Source organism: Drosophila erecta, unplaced genomic scaffold (assembly GCF_003286155.1).
Source record: "Drosophila erecta strain 14021-0224.00,06,07 unplaced genomic scaffold, DereRS2 tig00000021-arrow-pilon, whole genome shotgun sequence".
Lineage (NCBI taxonomy): Eukaryota > Metazoa > Arthropoda > Insecta > Diptera > Drosophilidae > Drosophila > Drosophila erecta.
Genome location: NW_020825198.1, coordinates 3272081 through 3287117, shown reverse-complemented (window position 1 = coordinate 3287117; position 15037 = coordinate 3272081). Strand labels below are relative to the sequence as shown.

The window sequence follows — 15037 nt, the reverse complement described above, 5'->3', positions numbered from 1 at the left end:
TTGTCAGTTATAGGCAATAAAGGTACAAATAATCATTAGATTTTTATTGATATTGCTGCGCATTTTATACAATTTGTGTTCGTTTTTGTGGTAAAAAATATCGAAGCTTGGCCGTTGCAAAATGCAATTTTCACAATGATGCTATTTAGGTGTATGACTCGCAAAGGGCTTTCCTCGCTGGAATAACTGAAGATTACAGGTAATAGCTACGTAAATAGGAGCCAAGCAAAGCAGCCGCACGGCACTTCCAGCAGGGTGAAGAAAGCGGAGGAGGGTAGCTGTGAAAGGCAGGGCGAGAATGTGAGCTTAGGTGATGAGGCGACTACATGAGTATCAGAGCAATCTCCTCCGGCTGCATCGATGGACAACGCCAGTTGTAAAGATAGTACTGCAGGTTTCCATCCCCGGCGCCGAACTTTAGTGGCGCAAAGTACTTTTTGTTCTCCATGAGATCGAGGGCATTGTACACGTCCATCTGGACATTGCGTGCCGAGATCAGTGCATCGTTCATCAAGTCCAACCACGGGGTCTTTGTAGACACATTATAGAACGAATAGGCGGCACGAACGGTCTTGTGCACCGGGTGATGCATCACAGACGATGGCAGGCAATAGTAGCTGGTCAAATCAGTGATGTTGCCCTTTTCGTCGGCCACCACAAAGCAGTCGATAATACCTTCCTTGGGCGTAAACCAATGACGAAACTCCTCCTTGCTGAACACCGGGCTCAGCTGAAAACGCTTTAGGTAGTCCTCCAGCAGCTTGTGGGCCTTATCCATGTCCTTCGCCGTAATCCGGCGATAGCCCTTTGTCTTGGGCTGATCGGGCAGCTTGTACAGCTTCATTGTCCGCTGCATGGTCATGTTACGTGCGAGATGCGAGAAGCGCACGTCTACCAGTTTCTTGGGATTGAGGGATCGATGCCAATAGCGACAGGCGGCCACCGGCGTGGGCAATACTACTCCAGCTGTATAAGCCGCCTGGAATATCCCTGTCAGATTGACGCGACGCGTTATCTCCCGAATGAGGACTGGAGCCACCCGTTTGCTGCGCAACTTCTTGTGGACGCATAGGAAGTTGATGTCCACTACCTTCAGCACCTTGTCGTACGACTTCAGCTTGCTGGGAATCGCCGAAATGAAGCCAACCAGTTTGCCGGACTTCTCAACACGAACGCCCACATGCCAATCGCGTTTCCAGCCAGGCGGCTGCAGCGACCACTTAAGGAACTCGGGCTGGTAATCGAAACGGAACATGGCATCATCATCCTCCACGTAGTTCTCGTTGAGCAGCGTGTACAGCTCCTTGAGATCTTTGGCGTCGTTCAGGTCCAGTGTCACCCACTTGAAGCCGCCTGGCAGAGTGTATGGCTCTGGTCTAATCTCACTAACTTCCTTGTTCGGTTCAATGCATTCGTTGGTGGTCACCTGCTCGTCCAGCTTGGTGACTGGCTGTGTGGACCAAAATGCAAACTTCTTGGCCATCTGGCGGGTGCTGGCCATAGCGTCGGAAACGGCTTGTAGCAAAGCCTGTTTGCCTGAAAGAAACGAAGTAGCGATGTTATTGGCAGCTAAATGAGCTAGTAGTATAACACTTCTCGAATGTCAAATTTGTCTCATTAAAAGGTAAAGGCAATATGATAGTGAGCTAGTTTCCAATGCTTAACAATTGACAGCAAGACGCCAAATTTGGGATTTCAATAACGCATCAATCAATGAAATCAACATTTCATTTCAAATATCACATTTGTAATATCATATAAAAATATCATATTAACAATGATTCATAGGTAATCTTTAAAGTAATCGTTCAATTACTTGGAATTTAGAAAGCGGAGAGTCCGTTTACGCACATATGTGCATACATATAGCACTTGCAAGTTCGAGTTAGAGAGGCTGGACTGTAGTTCACGACAAAACCTAACCTCATTTTTTCAACCGAAGGAGGAGCTTCCAACTGGGTTTTTACTGTCATATCGAAAACTTACTTGCATCCGCGGACACTGAAGCCTCATTCTTAGCACCGTCAGCCTGCTCCGCATTCTCGTTTCCGGCTGTATTTGTCGATGCCGTGTCCTGGATCTTTAAGCCGGCAACAACCTTCTCGAGCATTGCCTCCGATGCGCCGGCCACCTCCTTGGCCTTCTGCTTCAGCTCTTGACCCGAATGGTCCTCTGCGTTCTCGTTCGGCATGTTTTCCGCTGTATTTCTCTTTGAATAGTATAGCAAAAATAAAATTGCAATGAAATCGCAAAACTACAAGCAGAGCAGCTGATTTTTTTTTAGCGATACTTATCGATGTTCTTAAACGAATCGAAACTGGCTCGGGAAACAGTGTGACCAGAGGCTGGCGAAGTGGAGAGCTTGTAGCGGGAACCGATTGGCAGTTTAAAGTTTGTTGCTTTGAAAAACAACAAAAAACATATAAATATTAAGCAATAAAGAAGACTAATAGAATTAAAAGTTTATGCTTCCTTATATTGTTCACAACTTTTTTGTTTATCCGAAGAAATTAGACGAATTTCTCTTTTACAGAAAATACAGCAGAGCAATTATTAAAAATTAATATTAGAGAAGACGAGCTAAAAACCTAAGACTCCATTAATAGAGTCAATGTACTGCGCTTCAGCACAAGCAGAATGAAAATGACTATTCCAAACGCGCAGTGATAATAGTCGGTTATATTCATGATCCGCCGCCAGACGATGTTCAACCTCGCAGATTGCGGAATGTCATTTAAGGTCCAAGTTAGGCCCATCACGACGGACAGTCGCAGAAACCGCAGGTAGCTGTGTTGATAATACGGCAAGGATAACTAGGTTACCGAGTTCCAAACTTATCACGCATTACTCACGTCTGGCTGTCGAAGTTGATGCAGCCTATCCTGCCCTCCTCCTCCTCCTCCTCGTATGCGAACTTCTTTATGTCCCCTTTTACTTTCCGGATGTAAATGGCTGCCATTGTGAACATTGCGACATTGAAAGTGCTTAGAACCAGCGACGGTCCACTTATGTACACCCAGCCGGATTCTGTTTCTATATAGAAAAGAATACGTTACCTTGGTAACGGTTTAAAAGATGGCGCTTCGAAAGTTTACCTTTGACCGAGCATTTAATGAAACCGACCAAAGGCAGCCAGTTCCACTTACTGAGATCGTTTTCCCACATCAGATTAACCATATAATTAATTCCTGTCATTAAAGCGGCTGTAGTCCAGACGAAGGCACTGTACAGCTGGAACCGACAAGTAGGATCGTCTCGACTGAGCGACGTCAAGCGTTTCCACACATGGTAGCTGACGACGAAGAGCCAGATATTGGAAGCCAACCTGAAAAAGTACAAGCTGTAACCTGCGAGAAGTCAAAGGTATCACTTTTAATAATCTTTCACCCCCGTATGTGAATTCAATAACTAACCAGCCGGAGAGCAGATGCCGTTCAATACCCCAATATTATCTAGTAACCAGATCAAAAACTGGATAAACCTTGAAATGATGCTGGATATAATGCACTTGCCAGTCACATTACGCAGCTTCGTGATGTATAGATATACGGCGATTGTCAGAATATAGCATATCAGTGATATCGTTAGGACTGCAACAGAAAATATAAAAATATAACACCAGCTTATTATTTGTAAGCACTGTCAAGGGACACGCAGATTGCAGTCAGCAGTTTGCAATCCAATAAGGGAGTTATTACCAACTGTCTATAACTCAATTATATTATAATTATCATAATCAATTTCATTACTTTCATTGGATCCGGGAGTTAAGTAAGTTGTGCAGCGATGCACTACTATCCACATGGACTTTGGAAAGTCCGAATTAAACTGATATGGATACAGGCAGTACTCTTGTTTTTCAATGTACCGATCATCGGAGATACGGAGCGTTCCATCCTAAAACCAAACTGTTAGGCCAAACTATTAAAGTATTGAAGGACTCACCTCCAAGTAGTCATATTCATCCGTGAGGTGCATCATTTCATCACAAGCCAAGAAGTGATCTCTGATGATCGTCATCTCGGTGAGTGGTACTCGTTCATCTATCGTTAGGTTCATGGATGTGAGGTATATATAGGATTCGTACCGGGCGAGCTCCTCCTGGAGACCATCACCGCATTTTCCGTTGGCCAAAATGTACTTGGCTGGGCAGCAGATTCGAATGCAGGGCCGCAGGCTGCAGACGCAGGCCCTTAAATGCTTTTTAACCGGCTCTCTCGATAGGTCGCGATACTGCTTGTACTCGTAGTCTCCAGTGAGGCTGGCAGGAATTCGGATATCATCGTATAAATACGAATCGTTTTGTCTTTCAACATTTGAGATATCGACCGTGTCGTAGTAGTTGCAGTCTGGAATATCTGCGTTTGAGTGGTTCGTAAAAATTAAAAGCAGAACTGTACAGAAAATCTCCGTAGGAAGCCGCATGTTGAGCCCTACAACATTTGCCATTAAAATTATTGCTCGACTGCCGATCGATGTTCTTGGTTCGCAGATTATATAGGCTTGCTTTCGTTGGGAAAACAACTCCCTGCTGACACGTTTATCGTTAAAAATGAAAATATTCGTTAGGGAATAAGCGCCGGAATACAAGAAATTTAATTATTTCGTAATCCAAGATAGAAATGTTCGCCTGTCGCTGCATTTGTAGTTAATTTTAAATTTAGGCGGGAGCTTTTTCTCTGGCGTTAGGCTATCATTTTATTTAAGGATTCAGCTAAAGCCACCTGGCCACTCTGACACCCCCTGATAACGCAATTGTATTGTTTATATAGTTTCCAAAGCCGGACGAGAATGCAATGTGGCGATATCAGTTGCTGATAAGCACTGGAGCCCCGCAACACATAACCCACGAACGACGATGACCGCCACCAAGAAGCGCCTGAAGATCGTAGCAGCCATCTCGCTGGTCCTCCTGCTCCTGGTCTACCTCTACCGATTGGCCAGCCTTTTTCCAAGCGGCAAGCCCCCGCTTTCTGTTTCCGGTGGCGAGGAGGTGCAGGCCAAATGGCCACCCACGGAGAGTCCACTGCAAAGGAGCCTTCAGATAGCCTACGAGGAGCAGAGCTCTCTTATCCGGGAGCATAAGGCTGAACTGCAACGCACAAGGGAACATTTGGCCAGATTGGAGGAACAAATTCGTAGCCTCCAGAGCAGTACTCCTCGCAAGTATGCGAAGGTTAAATATCTGAACTACAAGAATCGCAAACGCATACTAATTACCGGTGGAGCTGGCTTCGTGGGCTCCCATCTGGTCGACAATCTGATGGTCCAGGGGCACGAGGTCATCGTGGTGGACAATTTCTTTACGGGACGCAAGAGAAATGTCGAACACTGGCTGGGTCACGAGAACTTCGAGCTCATTCATCACGACATAGTTAATCCGCTTTTCATCGAGATCGATGAGATCTATCACTTGGCATCGCCTGCCTCGCCCCCTCACTACATGTACAATCCGGTGAAGACCATCAAGACCAACACCATGGGCACCATAAATGTACTGGGTAAATAATTATAAACTTAATCACGAGAAAGGACTATACCTAACGAGCATATCTTTAAAAGGCCTGGCCAAGCGCGTGATGGCCAAGGTTCTGATAGCCAGCACTTCGGAAGTGTACGGCGATCCCACGGTGCATCCGCAGCCGGAAACGTACTGGGGCCATGTAAATCCTATTGGGCCAAGGGCCTGCTACGACGAGGGAAAGCGTGTCTCGGAGACGCTGAGTTATGCGTATGCTAAACAGGTAATATCCTTAACAATATATATGTATAAATACCATTTTGGAAAGCCACATTCCTAAGTCAAGTGAATAAAAAAACAAAAACTGGCTGGCATCCAGATATATGGCAGATCTTTCCTGTTTCGATGGCTAGTTGAGCATTAAATGATATAAATTGGAATGCCATTAATTGATGTTCCTCTTGGATGACTGTCTCGAGATAAGTTTTCCAAGCGCGAGCACCGACCATATTTTTCGATCTTTGCCTGCAAATGGCACTCAAACTGATTGCTTCTAATTGTATCTGTATCGGCAGGAGAAGGTGCAAGTGCGAGTGGCGCGTATCTTCAACACTTATGGACCCAGGATGCACATGAACGATGGACGAGTAGTGTCGAACTTTATACTTCAGGCGCTGAGGAATGAAACCATTACGGTATATGGAAATGGCAAACAAACGCGCTCCTTTCAGTATGTTTCGGATTTGGTGGATGGAATGATAGCCTTAATGGCATCCAACTACACACAGCCAGTTAATTTAGGCAATCCCGTGGAGCAGACAATCGGCGAATTCGCTGAAATCATAAAGCAACTGGTCGGCGGGCCCAGTGTGATAAAGCAATCAAAGGCCATGGAGGATGATCCGCAGCGCAGAAAACCGGACATAACTCGTGCCCGGCAGTTCCTCCACTGGGAGCCAAAGGTTCCTCTAGAGACTGGACTCCAGCGGACCATCTCCTACTTCCGCAACGAATTGGCGCGTAGCGATCGCTTTCAGGAAAGCTCTAACAAGTACTTTGATACACATACACCGTAGCACTAAGTGGGTCTAGCTCGTATTGGTGATGATGAAACGTCTCTAGTCTGCAAATGTAAATATGACCATCGTTAGCACTAATTGTAAGCCTTTAGGACCACGGAAAACCCTTTGTCATGGTTAATTTTGCGATATATCAACCTATGTAGGGAACTGGGAAAAGGGATGTACAAATGCGAACAAATGTAAAGCACTGAATTTTGGAAATCTAATTTGAAATAGTTTAATTAATATAAAAACCAAATATGTTGCAAACACAGCTAAATCAACGTAAAATCAAACATATTTTTGATCTAATGAGGACTTGACGGGAAAAAACTCCAAAGAATAAAGATGGTTAGGGAGTATGGAAACATCAGTTACGAAACTTTGATTGTTTATGGACGTACAGTGCTATTATTCTGTCCGCAAGTGTACCACATAGAAACAGAATGGGTTACATGACACTAAGAAACAGTATAATCTATTGTATTAATACAACTCTCCTATATAAAAAGAGCCAACAAATTTCCACGTTTCATCAGAAGGTTAGGCATATACATATATCAGAACCAGTGAGAATTGAACAAATTATTAAAGAACTGTGACAGAACTTCAGACACATAACACCTATCTGCGCCTTCATCCATTGTAAGCACTCCCCGATTCTAGAGATAAGTAGGGTTTTCAGTTGCTGTAGTTGGTAGACCATTAAAAAGAGTTTTTTCTCTGCGAACTAATCTTACCCGACAAGTATTTTACTATCTATATACATGGCTTATTCTACGCTTAATCTATTCTAGTATACATCCAACCTACGACTATATTTGCACCTTTGCTTATCAGCTAGATCAACTAGATTGGGCACCCGCATAATCCTTTTCACCTGGCCAGCGGCTCGAGCATCTCGAGGAAAAGTTTCTTCATGGTAATGACTTCATCGCGTGCGATTCCCCGCCAAAATCTTCGCAGGATATCATCCGCCTGCCGCAGCGAAGGCAGCAGGAGCAGTAATTGTTGCTGATGTGACACAGCCGAAGAATGACGCAGCAAGTAGACCACATCGTTTAGAGAATTGAGAATCGTATCCCGAAATGCGCGCAGGGAACTCTGATCATCCAGCAGGATGTCACAATTGGCCAGCAGGAGCGCCTTTAGCAAGTAGTACTCCTCCCTCCGTGGCGATATTCTCTCCATGCGCTGTGCAATCTGGACGCAGTGGTAGTAGAACTCCGTATAACCGCACTCCTTGGCCAAATGCTCATCCATCCAGACATCCGTGGCGAAGCATAGCTTGCCATTGAACGGCAGGGACCGGAAGGTTAGTTGGAGAGTCAGGATCTCTGCCCACGACACCTGTAGCAGCTTCATCTGGTCGTTAAGAGGCAGATCTATGAATCCAGGTATCTGCTTGGCCCAGCCAATGACGCTGACTAGTTCCTTATCGTAAATATCACTTAGGACGCTTAGTATCTCATTGGGATCATTGTTATTGTTGTTCTGGAAAATGCAAGTCCCATTGGGCGTGACTCCAACGCTGGACTCCAGCTTTATACTGCCCGAGGAGGATGAGGCCTCATCATTAGTAATGCTAGTCGTGTGCACTTGGGGCGACGGCGTTTGGACGCTCAAAGCATCCGGCTCGTAGGAGTTGAGCACCTCCAGGATCTTGACATCGCACAACGAGGTGGTGTTGGATTGGTAGAGCAGCTGCATAGTCTGGTAAGAGTTTGATACAGGGTTCCTCCGGTACTTCTGCCGCCCTCCACGAACTCGATCCAAACGCACACCCTCCTGAAAAGGCAAAGTAATTAGGATTTAGGAACTTCAACTCTGGACTATGAAATTACCTTAAGCATGCCCATTAGTAGACACTTCTGGAATCGACACGCTTGGCAGGCCTTGCGTCTCCGTTTGTTAATCTCGCACTCATTGTTCGCTGGACACGTGTATTCGATGTTGCCTTGGATGGTGCGTTTAAAGAATGCTTTGCAAGCCTCGCAGCTGGCCACACCATAGTGAAACCCACTGGCCACATCGCCACAAACCAAACACAATCGACGAAGCTCATCCCTGACAGATCCCGATCCTGTTCCGGCACTTGCATTGCTCGCATTTCCAGCACTCGTACCACCACCTCCTCCTCCGCCATTTCCACCACTTGTACCACTTCCCTTCAGACTATCGCCATCGTTGCTGAGGGATACGTTGTGCAAATCGCAGGATAGGGAGGTCGTCGAACTGCAGAGCTGCCTTTCCGGCGAAACCGAGGGCGAGGATTTCAGGCCGTTTGTGCCACTCTGCGTGGCCGTTGACTTGGAGCTAGGACTGAAGCAGGATGCCGATGGAGTGTCCACCTCCTGTTTGATGTGCAAGATACTGACGCCGTCGGACATATTCGGGCCTTGGCTGAGCGAGAAATAAGAGTTACGGATAAGATAAGCAATGTTTCATAAAGTTAAAAGTTCTTTATTTGAACTTCAAAAAGTGATTGATCATATAAAGGTTTAGAAATCTAAGAGTAATGATTTCATCCCACCAAGCGGTGAAAAATTAAGATGTAAAGAGTTGAAATGTGGGAAAAACGTTCAATTTCGCCAAATCACCGCGATAAAGATCGCATTAGTTTAATGTCAAATAGAACGCACTGCACAGTGGTAACCAGCCTCTAAAAATAGGTACTTGGACGTGCCAACGCTGTTATCTGGACTTATGAATGAGTCTACCAAGTGGAGCCCACAGTGCTGGCTAGTCGCACGAAACCTGGTCACGGAATTCTTAATGAATGCAAAATGTAATTGTAATTAAGCCGCGCAAAAACCAAAACAAACGGAGGTCCGCCCAGTGCAATTGGACTGCGATCCCCGATCCACAAATGTATAGCGTACCCTTCTCCCGCGTAGAACTTCATCGGTGGTCGTGGAAAAGTACGGGATAGAACTGAGCGGAAAACTGAACCGAGCACCGGGAGTGCGATAGCAGTACTGTGCGTGGAGTACCTTCCAGCTAAAGGTACTACAAATCACGACGCACAGTGCTGACATTGATTAGGCAAAAGCGAAGTAAATTAAAATCGGATAGGGACAGTGGTGAAAGCGAAGCTTAAATACCCTTCTCACTGGCAACCAATTGGAATGCCAGCGCCTTGACCTCACTATCAGCTAGGCACTGAACACGAGACTATATTTAGTCTATGGTGGCATATACATAATCTGTCTGTGGGGTACTGCACCCGGGCAACCCCTTGGCAGGGTATAAAACGCGCGCTGGCACAGACAATGGGGGGCAGTAGTGGTGTAGTAAGTAGACGGCGGGCGACATCAGCCAGGTTGCAGATGAAAGATAAGCAGCACTAAGCACTCGGCTCTTATCAGCCCAAGGGAAGCCGATGCCAGGAGATTGTGATTGCGACCCAAGGTGGGCCTGTCCGCCTCTGTTTACATACTTACATAAAATCGTTCTGAGGATCTTTTGTGTAATCAGCTTCACTTTAACAACGTCAATACAAATCGGCCTCCTCGACCGTTTGCATGTACTTGTTTTGGTCCGATTTGAGCACCTTGTTATTGCTTCGGTTATAGTTTGTCTGCATTTTTCGATGTGCAAGTCTTTATTGTTTATTCACTGGCCATTTACACGGTTTCTATTGCTGGGCATCGTGGCTTCTGTCGACCATCGGATTCAGTTGCACTTTCTATGAGAATGTGCGAGCGATGCAGACAGCATCTGCATCGATTTTGTGCGTCTGGATTTGGATTTGGTTTTGGCACTCGGGCAAGGCACGAAACGTCACTCTGCGCGAACACAAGTCACATTATGCTGGGGTTCTCTAGTGTGTGCATTCGGTTCTCGCTGGTTTGCGCGCAGATATTTGCATATTGGAAAGATTGAAATGTAATTTTATTTTTTTTTTGGTGAACCAGACGTAACCAGGGCTGGCAAGCACTGAACACCTAGCCAGGGATGCAGACGCTGCTGGTTCGTGCTCAAGCTCTGTGGTTCCCTATAAAACGTGCTACTATCTGATATTTGATTTCAAAGTTATTCTTGTTTTATTTTACTTTTCCAGTAATATATTTTATCATTTGCTTTTTTTGACGTCGAGTATGAAAATTATCTATATGGTTATTTATAGTTTAAATATTAGTCACAATATGGAAATGACACCAGTTTCGTTACTTTGTTAGCTCGGTGGTAAATGCGAATCTTGAAGGCAAGTGAATGATTTCCTCCAGTGTAACCAGCTCAGGAATAGGCGCAGCCCTTTCCAGCACTGGCGAATGCAACTCTACCTTCGACTCGCACTCCCTGGCTCGCTCTGCTCTGTTGCTGTCCAACTTGTCTTTGTGTGGGAGCTGGTGTGTGTACGTGTGTGTGCAAAACAGAGCAAAAACAATTGCGCGACAAGAAATCCAAATATCATTAAACATTACGTGGATTCAGTTAAATATACACCTTGAAACCAACCACAAGTCAACAACGGTGTCCTGCGAATATTGATAGGCCGAGGCAGAGGTGTAACCGTTAAAAAAGGTACAAATAAACGAATCCCAGTCACGTATGTACATTTCGCAAGCAAGTGTGTGTGTGTGTGTGTTTTGTTTGTTGTTGTTGCTTTTATCAGCAGCCCCAAAAAGTACACACACTCGTGCAGAGTTTGTTATTGTATTTAATAACATATGTATATTTATTGCTTTGGCCCACGCTTTGTTTGCGCCACTCGACATTCCGTAATGCGCCATCGGTAAATCGGGAGATCGGGCCATTTCTCTGGCCGAGTAGTCGACTATGATAGCTAACGATTAACGCCCAATCTGTTGCAGGACCCCAGCCCCTCCCACACAGAAACCATGATGAGCCTGCTCGGGCGCACCGATGTGGATGCGGGCGAAGTTTTCGTCAACTTCAACCAGAATATAACGTAAGTTACAGGGCACATTCGCTAAAGGGAATCGGTGAACGCAAACGCACAGTTTGCCATTCTGCCAGTTATATATACATATGTATATGTTCTACTTTTGCTAATGTCGATTAGATAATTATCTCTACAAATAGTAATTATCTGCGTCAGGCAAAGTTAACTTATTATTTATATTGACTTGTAATAGTTTATAAACTTAGCACTGAATGAGTCATAGTTTCTTCGAAGCGAATTAAATGTTTTTGCTCCACATATTACTGGCATACCCATTCACATTTTCCACCCTTTCAGTTCCCTGGCCGTGGCCACCAGTGGAGGCTACAGTCTGTACAGCCTGGGCTCCGTGGACTCCACGATGGACAAGATCTACCACACGAAGAGCGACGAGCTGTTCCTCATTGAGCGCCTGTTCGAGAGTTCCCTAGTGGCTATAGTTTCGCAACGGGCTCCTCGCAAGCTCAAGGTGTGCCACTTTAAGAAGCAGAGCGAGATCTGCAACTACTCGTATGCAAACACAATACTGGCGGTGAAGCTCAATCGCGAGCGATTGATTGTATGCCTGGAAGAGTCATTGTATATCCACAACATCCAGGACATGAAGGTGGTGCACACCATACGCGATACACCTTGTAATCCGCAGGGTCTTTGTGCCCTCTCCTCGTCCTCGGAGAACTGCTATCTGGCCTATCCGGGTAGCGTTACTGCTGGCGAGGTACAAATCTTTGATGCCATCAACTTGCACGCCAAGACCATGATACCCGCACACGACACACCTCTGGCGGCTTTGGCCTTTAGTCCCTCGGGCACGGAGATAGCCACCGCCAGTGAGCGCGGCACGGTGATCCGAGTCTTCAGCTCCCAGGATGGCAGTCGCCTCTTTGAACTGCGACGGGGATTAAAGCGCTGTGTGTCCATCGTTTCGCTCTCGTTTAGCACGTGCGCCGAGTATCTGGTGTCCAGCTCCAACACTGAGACGGTTCACATCTTCCGGCTCGATCGCAGTGCCACGGAAACGGCCGAAGGACATGGCGGAAAGCAGTCGAGTGACGACTGGATGGGGTAAGCGGTGTTGGATTCGGATTTGTAGCTCTTGTAGATTGTTGTACTTTCTGCTCGATGCAGTTAAGACTTATGGTCAACTATTAAGGTGTGGGTGTTCTGTACATAATCGCTTTTACCTCCCGACTCCTATGTTTGAAACCAAACCCATACGCAATCATCAATGGCTTTCGTCAAATTATTAATATTGAATGTCACATCTGTTCAATTCAAAGAATTTTGTTCGCATTTGGTATAGTAATATTACAATTGTTCTGGATGCATTTCAACTATTATTTTCATTAACCAAACGGACTCATTCATATGTAAATTTGTCCTCTCATTTCAAACTTTTTTAAACGAACCCGTTTTTACACCAAATGCCTTGTGTCTAAAATCAAATCAGTCAAGCAAGAGAACGAAAATGCCAATACAGAATAGCCACCATAATCCTAAACAGCGATTTTGAAATCGGGCACAGATCAAAGTATCTTTTTTGCGTAGGACTTATGAATTTTTGATTTTTCTCCTATTTCTCGTGTGGCACTTGACATTTATCTATTTTTCTTTTCTTTCATTTTGCGAATCCACCAAACACGTACCAACCAACCACCTCAACAACAACAACTCAACCACTCACCAAATCTACTCTCTCATGCAAGTTACTCGTTTTTTAGATTCTTGAGCAAAACGGTCACCAGCTACCTGCCCACGCAGGTGACCGACGTGTTTAGCCAAGGCCGTGCCTTCGCTTCGGTCACTTTGCCGGAGGCGGGAGTGCGCAGGATGTGCGCCATTACTACGATACAAAAGCAGCTGAGGTGAGTCTCTGATCGTCGTTCCATATTCAGTTCAATTTGCAAAGAAAAACAGTCATAAAATTCTACCTAGCTGGGAAGGAATTCCACAAATTTCCATTCTATTCAAGCTGAATACCTTAGGTGGGGTTTATGAGTTTTGGAAACCAATGCCCTTGATCTGAGAAAGTATTTATCCTACCTACTTTATCTTCTTCGGTTAATATCCCGTTGAAATGTAGTTAAATATACAGAGATGAAAAAAGTCTTTGCAAGAGTAACTAAGTTAATATTATGTTGTTTATAATATTAAATTGTGAGTGAAAATGAAAGCAAATTGAACTGAAAATGGATTATCCTCGGTTCAATATGAAGTTATATCTAACCCTTCTTTCGGTTGCCTTTGCAGACTGCTGATTGCCTCGCAGGATGGGTACTTGTACGTGTACTCCATTCCCACCGTCGAGGGCGCAGAGTGTCAGCTAATAAAGAGGCACGACCTGCGGCTGGAGGATCACTATGCCATGGATATCAAAGGTGCTTAACTGTTCGCTTCTCGCACACACTTCACACTTACACACATCCCAACCAAACCCACAATCGAAACAAATTCTCTAGTTGATTCACCTCAAACTCTAGGCCTGAACAGTGGTGTGAGCATTGGCGGAGCAGCTGGAGTTCCGCCGAGCAGTGCTGGTGCAGTCGGAGCAGGCACTGGTGGAAGTGGCAGTGATGGCAAATCGTCTGTTTCTGTTTCCGGTGGTGGTGACAAACCAAGTGGCTCCTATGCGTCGGCCGTGAAGGGTGACGATCCTGTGGGACCTTCCTCAGCTTAGACAAGGACAATGATCAAATACGAGAGATGCAGAGATGGTAAACGAAACTCACTCCTCAAAGTAATAAGGACGATGATGCTAAAGTGATTGCAATGATGCTTGACGGCGGCGGTGATGATTTAACGACGGTGGCTCTGTGGCGTCAAGCGTATTTAAGTAAATAAATAGGTCATAGACTTAATTTAGCTCTTAATATTGTCAGCGATGATTCTTCCTCGTTTTGTACCAGCCAATATTCCTTTGTACCGCCTCTCCCTACCCAAAACATTTTTTTAGTTTTAAGTCCCCGTTCCTGGCGCTGCCATTGGAATGCAAAATGCTTTTGTCATACACTCCTAAGTTAGTTGTTAATTAATCATTTAAACGGATTTACAGATTCGCTTTGATATTTGAGTTGCCAGCTTTTTATATATAATAAACGGCCTTTGCAAATTAGTTTTATTTCCACGCATATATTCTTATTTCACCAGTCCTCGCGCCCTCATCCCTTGACAATCCACCGAACTCGATTTGTATGTAAAGTTCTCGCCTAGATATTGTTTAATCATATCGAAATATATCGGATTAAGCACATGCACCACAACTACATATATTAAATCTTCAATTTAAAATTAAACATTCAGCATGCGACAAGCAAGAGTGAAAAAAAAATTCAAAAAATCGGAGTGTGCAATGGAGGAACAATTTTCGGCATATATGAATAGAATATATTTTGTACAAAGTCAAATATTTTAGAACATAATATTTAAAATGAAAACAGTTTACAAACGAAACTCATACGCTACTTTATTGTATTCAATAAATTATTTGAATTAAAATTTGTTTGTGGGTGCCATTTCGGCTTAAAAAAATATTATAATATTATTTCCCTTTATTTACCTATTTTTTGCTTCGCAGGAACAAAGTTTTCGAAATATTTAAGGGATCAT

The 15037-nt window shown here is 44.7% G+C and overlaps 5 protein-coding genes across 12 annotated transcripts; 2 read left to right on the top strand and 3 right to left on the bottom strand.

The window, feature by feature from the left end:
• Positions 1–17: 17 nt before the first annotated feature.
• LOC6543801 (glycylpeptide N-tetradecanoyltransferase) lies at positions 18–2334 on the bottom strand. The gene is made up of 2 exons (XM_001971324.3): positions 1987–2334; positions 18–1536 (listed from the first exon to the last, which is right to left on the bottom strand). Exons 1-2 carry the CDS (start codon positions 2189–2191, stop codon positions 323–325), a joined length of 1419 nt encoding a protein of 472 aa, XP_001971360.1. The 5' UTR covers positions 2192–2334; the 3' UTR covers positions 18–322.
• A 254-nt stretch (positions 2335–2588) lies between these two features.
• LOC6543800 (probable G-protein coupled receptor Mth-like 7) lies at positions 2589–4468 on the bottom strand. Its single transcript, XM_001971323.3, has 6 exons — positions 3946–4468; positions 3750–3897; positions 3414–3590; positions 3096–3347; positions 2853–3033; positions 2589–2787 (listed from the first exon to the last, which is right to left on the bottom strand). The coding sequence occupies exons 1-6, from the start codon at positions 4447–4449 to the stop codon at positions 2589–2591; spliced, it is 1461 nt and encodes a 486-aa protein (XP_001971359.3). The 5' UTR covers positions 4450–4468.
• A 241-nt stretch (positions 4469–4709) lies between these two features.
• Positions 4710–7261, top strand: LOC6543764 (UDP-glucuronic acid decarboxylase 1). Its single transcript, XM_001971322.3, has 3 exons — positions 4710–5501; positions 5563–5744; positions 6037–7261. Exons 1-3 carry the CDS (start codon positions 4859–4861, stop codon positions 6535–6537), a joined length of 1326 nt encoding a protein of 441 aa, XP_001971358.1. The 5' UTR covers positions 4710–4858; the 3' UTR covers positions 6538–7261.
• LOC6543763 (steroid hormone receptor ERR2) lies at positions 7246–10508 on the bottom strand. Of its 2 annotated transcripts, none has more exons than XM_001971321.3 (3): positions 9966–10508; positions 8367–8925; positions 7246–8310 (listed from the first exon to the last, which is right to left on the bottom strand). In XM_001971321.3, exons 2-3 carry the CDS (start codon positions 8910–8912, stop codon positions 7399–7401), a joined length of 1458 nt encoding a protein of 485 aa, XP_001971357.2. In that variant the 5' UTR covers positions 8913–8925; positions 9966–10508; the 3' UTR covers positions 7246–7398. The 2 variants fall into 2 exon arrangements, with proteins under 2 accessions (XP_001971357.2, XP_026833630.1); XM_026977829.1 differs by lacking the exon at positions 9966–10508 and adding an exon at positions 9405–9518.
• A 263-nt stretch (positions 10509–10771) lies between these two features.
• Positions 10772–14549, top strand: LOC6543762 (WD repeat domain phosphoinositide-interacting protein 2). 7 transcript variants are annotated; one of them, XM_015157973.2, is made up of 6 exons: positions 10773–11049; positions 11340–11437; positions 11729–12496; positions 13138–13296; positions 13682–13809; positions 13891–14187. In XM_015157973.2, the coding sequence occupies exons 2-6, from the start codon at positions 11367–11369 to the stop codon at positions 14106–14108; spliced, it is 1344 nt and encodes a 447-aa protein (XP_015013459.1). In that variant the 5' UTR covers positions 10773–11049; positions 11340–11366; the 3' UTR covers positions 14109–14187. The 7 variants fall into 7 exon arrangements, with proteins under 7 accessions (XP_015013458.1, XP_015013459.1, XP_001971356.1 ...); XM_001971320.3 differs by having other exon boundaries at positions 10774–11049; positions 13153–13296; positions 13912–14549; XM_015157974.2 differs by having other exon boundaries at positions 10774–11049; positions 13912–14549.
• Positions 14550–15037: the final 488 nt, after the last annotated feature.

What these genes read in the sequence shown, in the direction of transcription:
- LOC6543801 (XM_001971324.3), bottom strand. Translation starts at nt 2,191, where the DNA reads ATGCCGAACGAGAACGCAGAGGACCATTCGGGTCAAGAGCTGAAGCAG. An exon ending in TTCAGTGTCCGCGGATGCAA is followed by an intron (nt 1,537 to 1,986) that starts GTAAGTTTTCGA and finishes CGTTTCTTTCAG; the next exon opens with GCAAACAGGCTTTGCTACAA.
- LOC6543762 (XM_015157973.2), top strand. Translation starts at nt 11,367, where the DNA reads ATGATGAGCCTGCTCGGGCGCACCGATGTGGATGCGGGCGAAGTTTTC. An exon ending in AACTTCAACCAGAATATAAC is followed by an intron (nt 11,438 to 11,728) that starts GTAAGTTACAGG and finishes CCACCCTTTCAG; the next exon opens with TTCCCTGGCCGTGGCCACCA. An exon ending in CTATGCCATGGATATCAAAG is followed by an intron (nt 13,810 to 13,890) that starts GTGCTTAACTGT and finishes CAAATTCTCTAG; the next exon opens with TTGATTCACCTCAAACTCTA.
- LOC6543764 (XM_001971322.3), top strand. Translation starts at nt 4,859, where the DNA reads ATGACCGCCACCAAGAAGCGCCTGAAGATCGTAGCAGCCATCTCGCTG. An exon ending in GGGCACCATAAATGTACTGG is followed by an intron (nt 5,502 to 5,562) that starts GTAAATAATTAT and finishes TATCTTTAAAAG; the next exon opens with GCCTGGCCAAGCGCGTGATG. An exon ending in GTTATGCGTATGCTAAACAG is followed by an intron (nt 5,745 to 6,036) that starts GTAATATCCTTA and finishes CTGTATCGGCAG; the next exon opens with GAGAAGGTGCAAGTGCGAGT.
- LOC6543800 (XM_001971323.3), bottom strand. Translation starts at nt 4,449, where the DNA reads ATGGCAAATGTTGTAGGGCTCAACATGCGGCTTCCTACGGAGATTTTC. An exon ending in AACTCCCGGATCCAATGAAA is followed by an intron (nt 3,591 to 3,749) that starts GTAATGAAATTG and finishes TTTCTGTTGCAG; the next exon opens with TCCTAACGATATCACTGATA. An exon ending in ATCAACTTCGACAGCCAGAC is followed by an intron (nt 2,788 to 2,852) that starts GTGAGTAATGCG and finishes TTATCAACACAG; the next exon opens with CTACCTGCGGTTTCTGCGAC.
- LOC6543763 (XM_026977829.1), bottom strand. Translation starts at nt 9,427, where the DNA reads ATGAAGTTCTACGCGGGAGAAGG. An exon ending in AAGTTCTACGCGGGAGAAGG is followed by an intron (nt 8,926 to 9,404) that starts GTACGCTATACA and finishes TTTCTCGCTCAG; the next exon opens with CCAAGGCCCGAATATGTCCG. An exon ending in TACTAATGGGCATGCTTAAG is followed by an intron (nt 8,311 to 8,366) that starts GTAATTTCATAG and finishes TTGCCTTTTCAG; the next exon opens with GAGGGTGTGCGTTTGGATCG.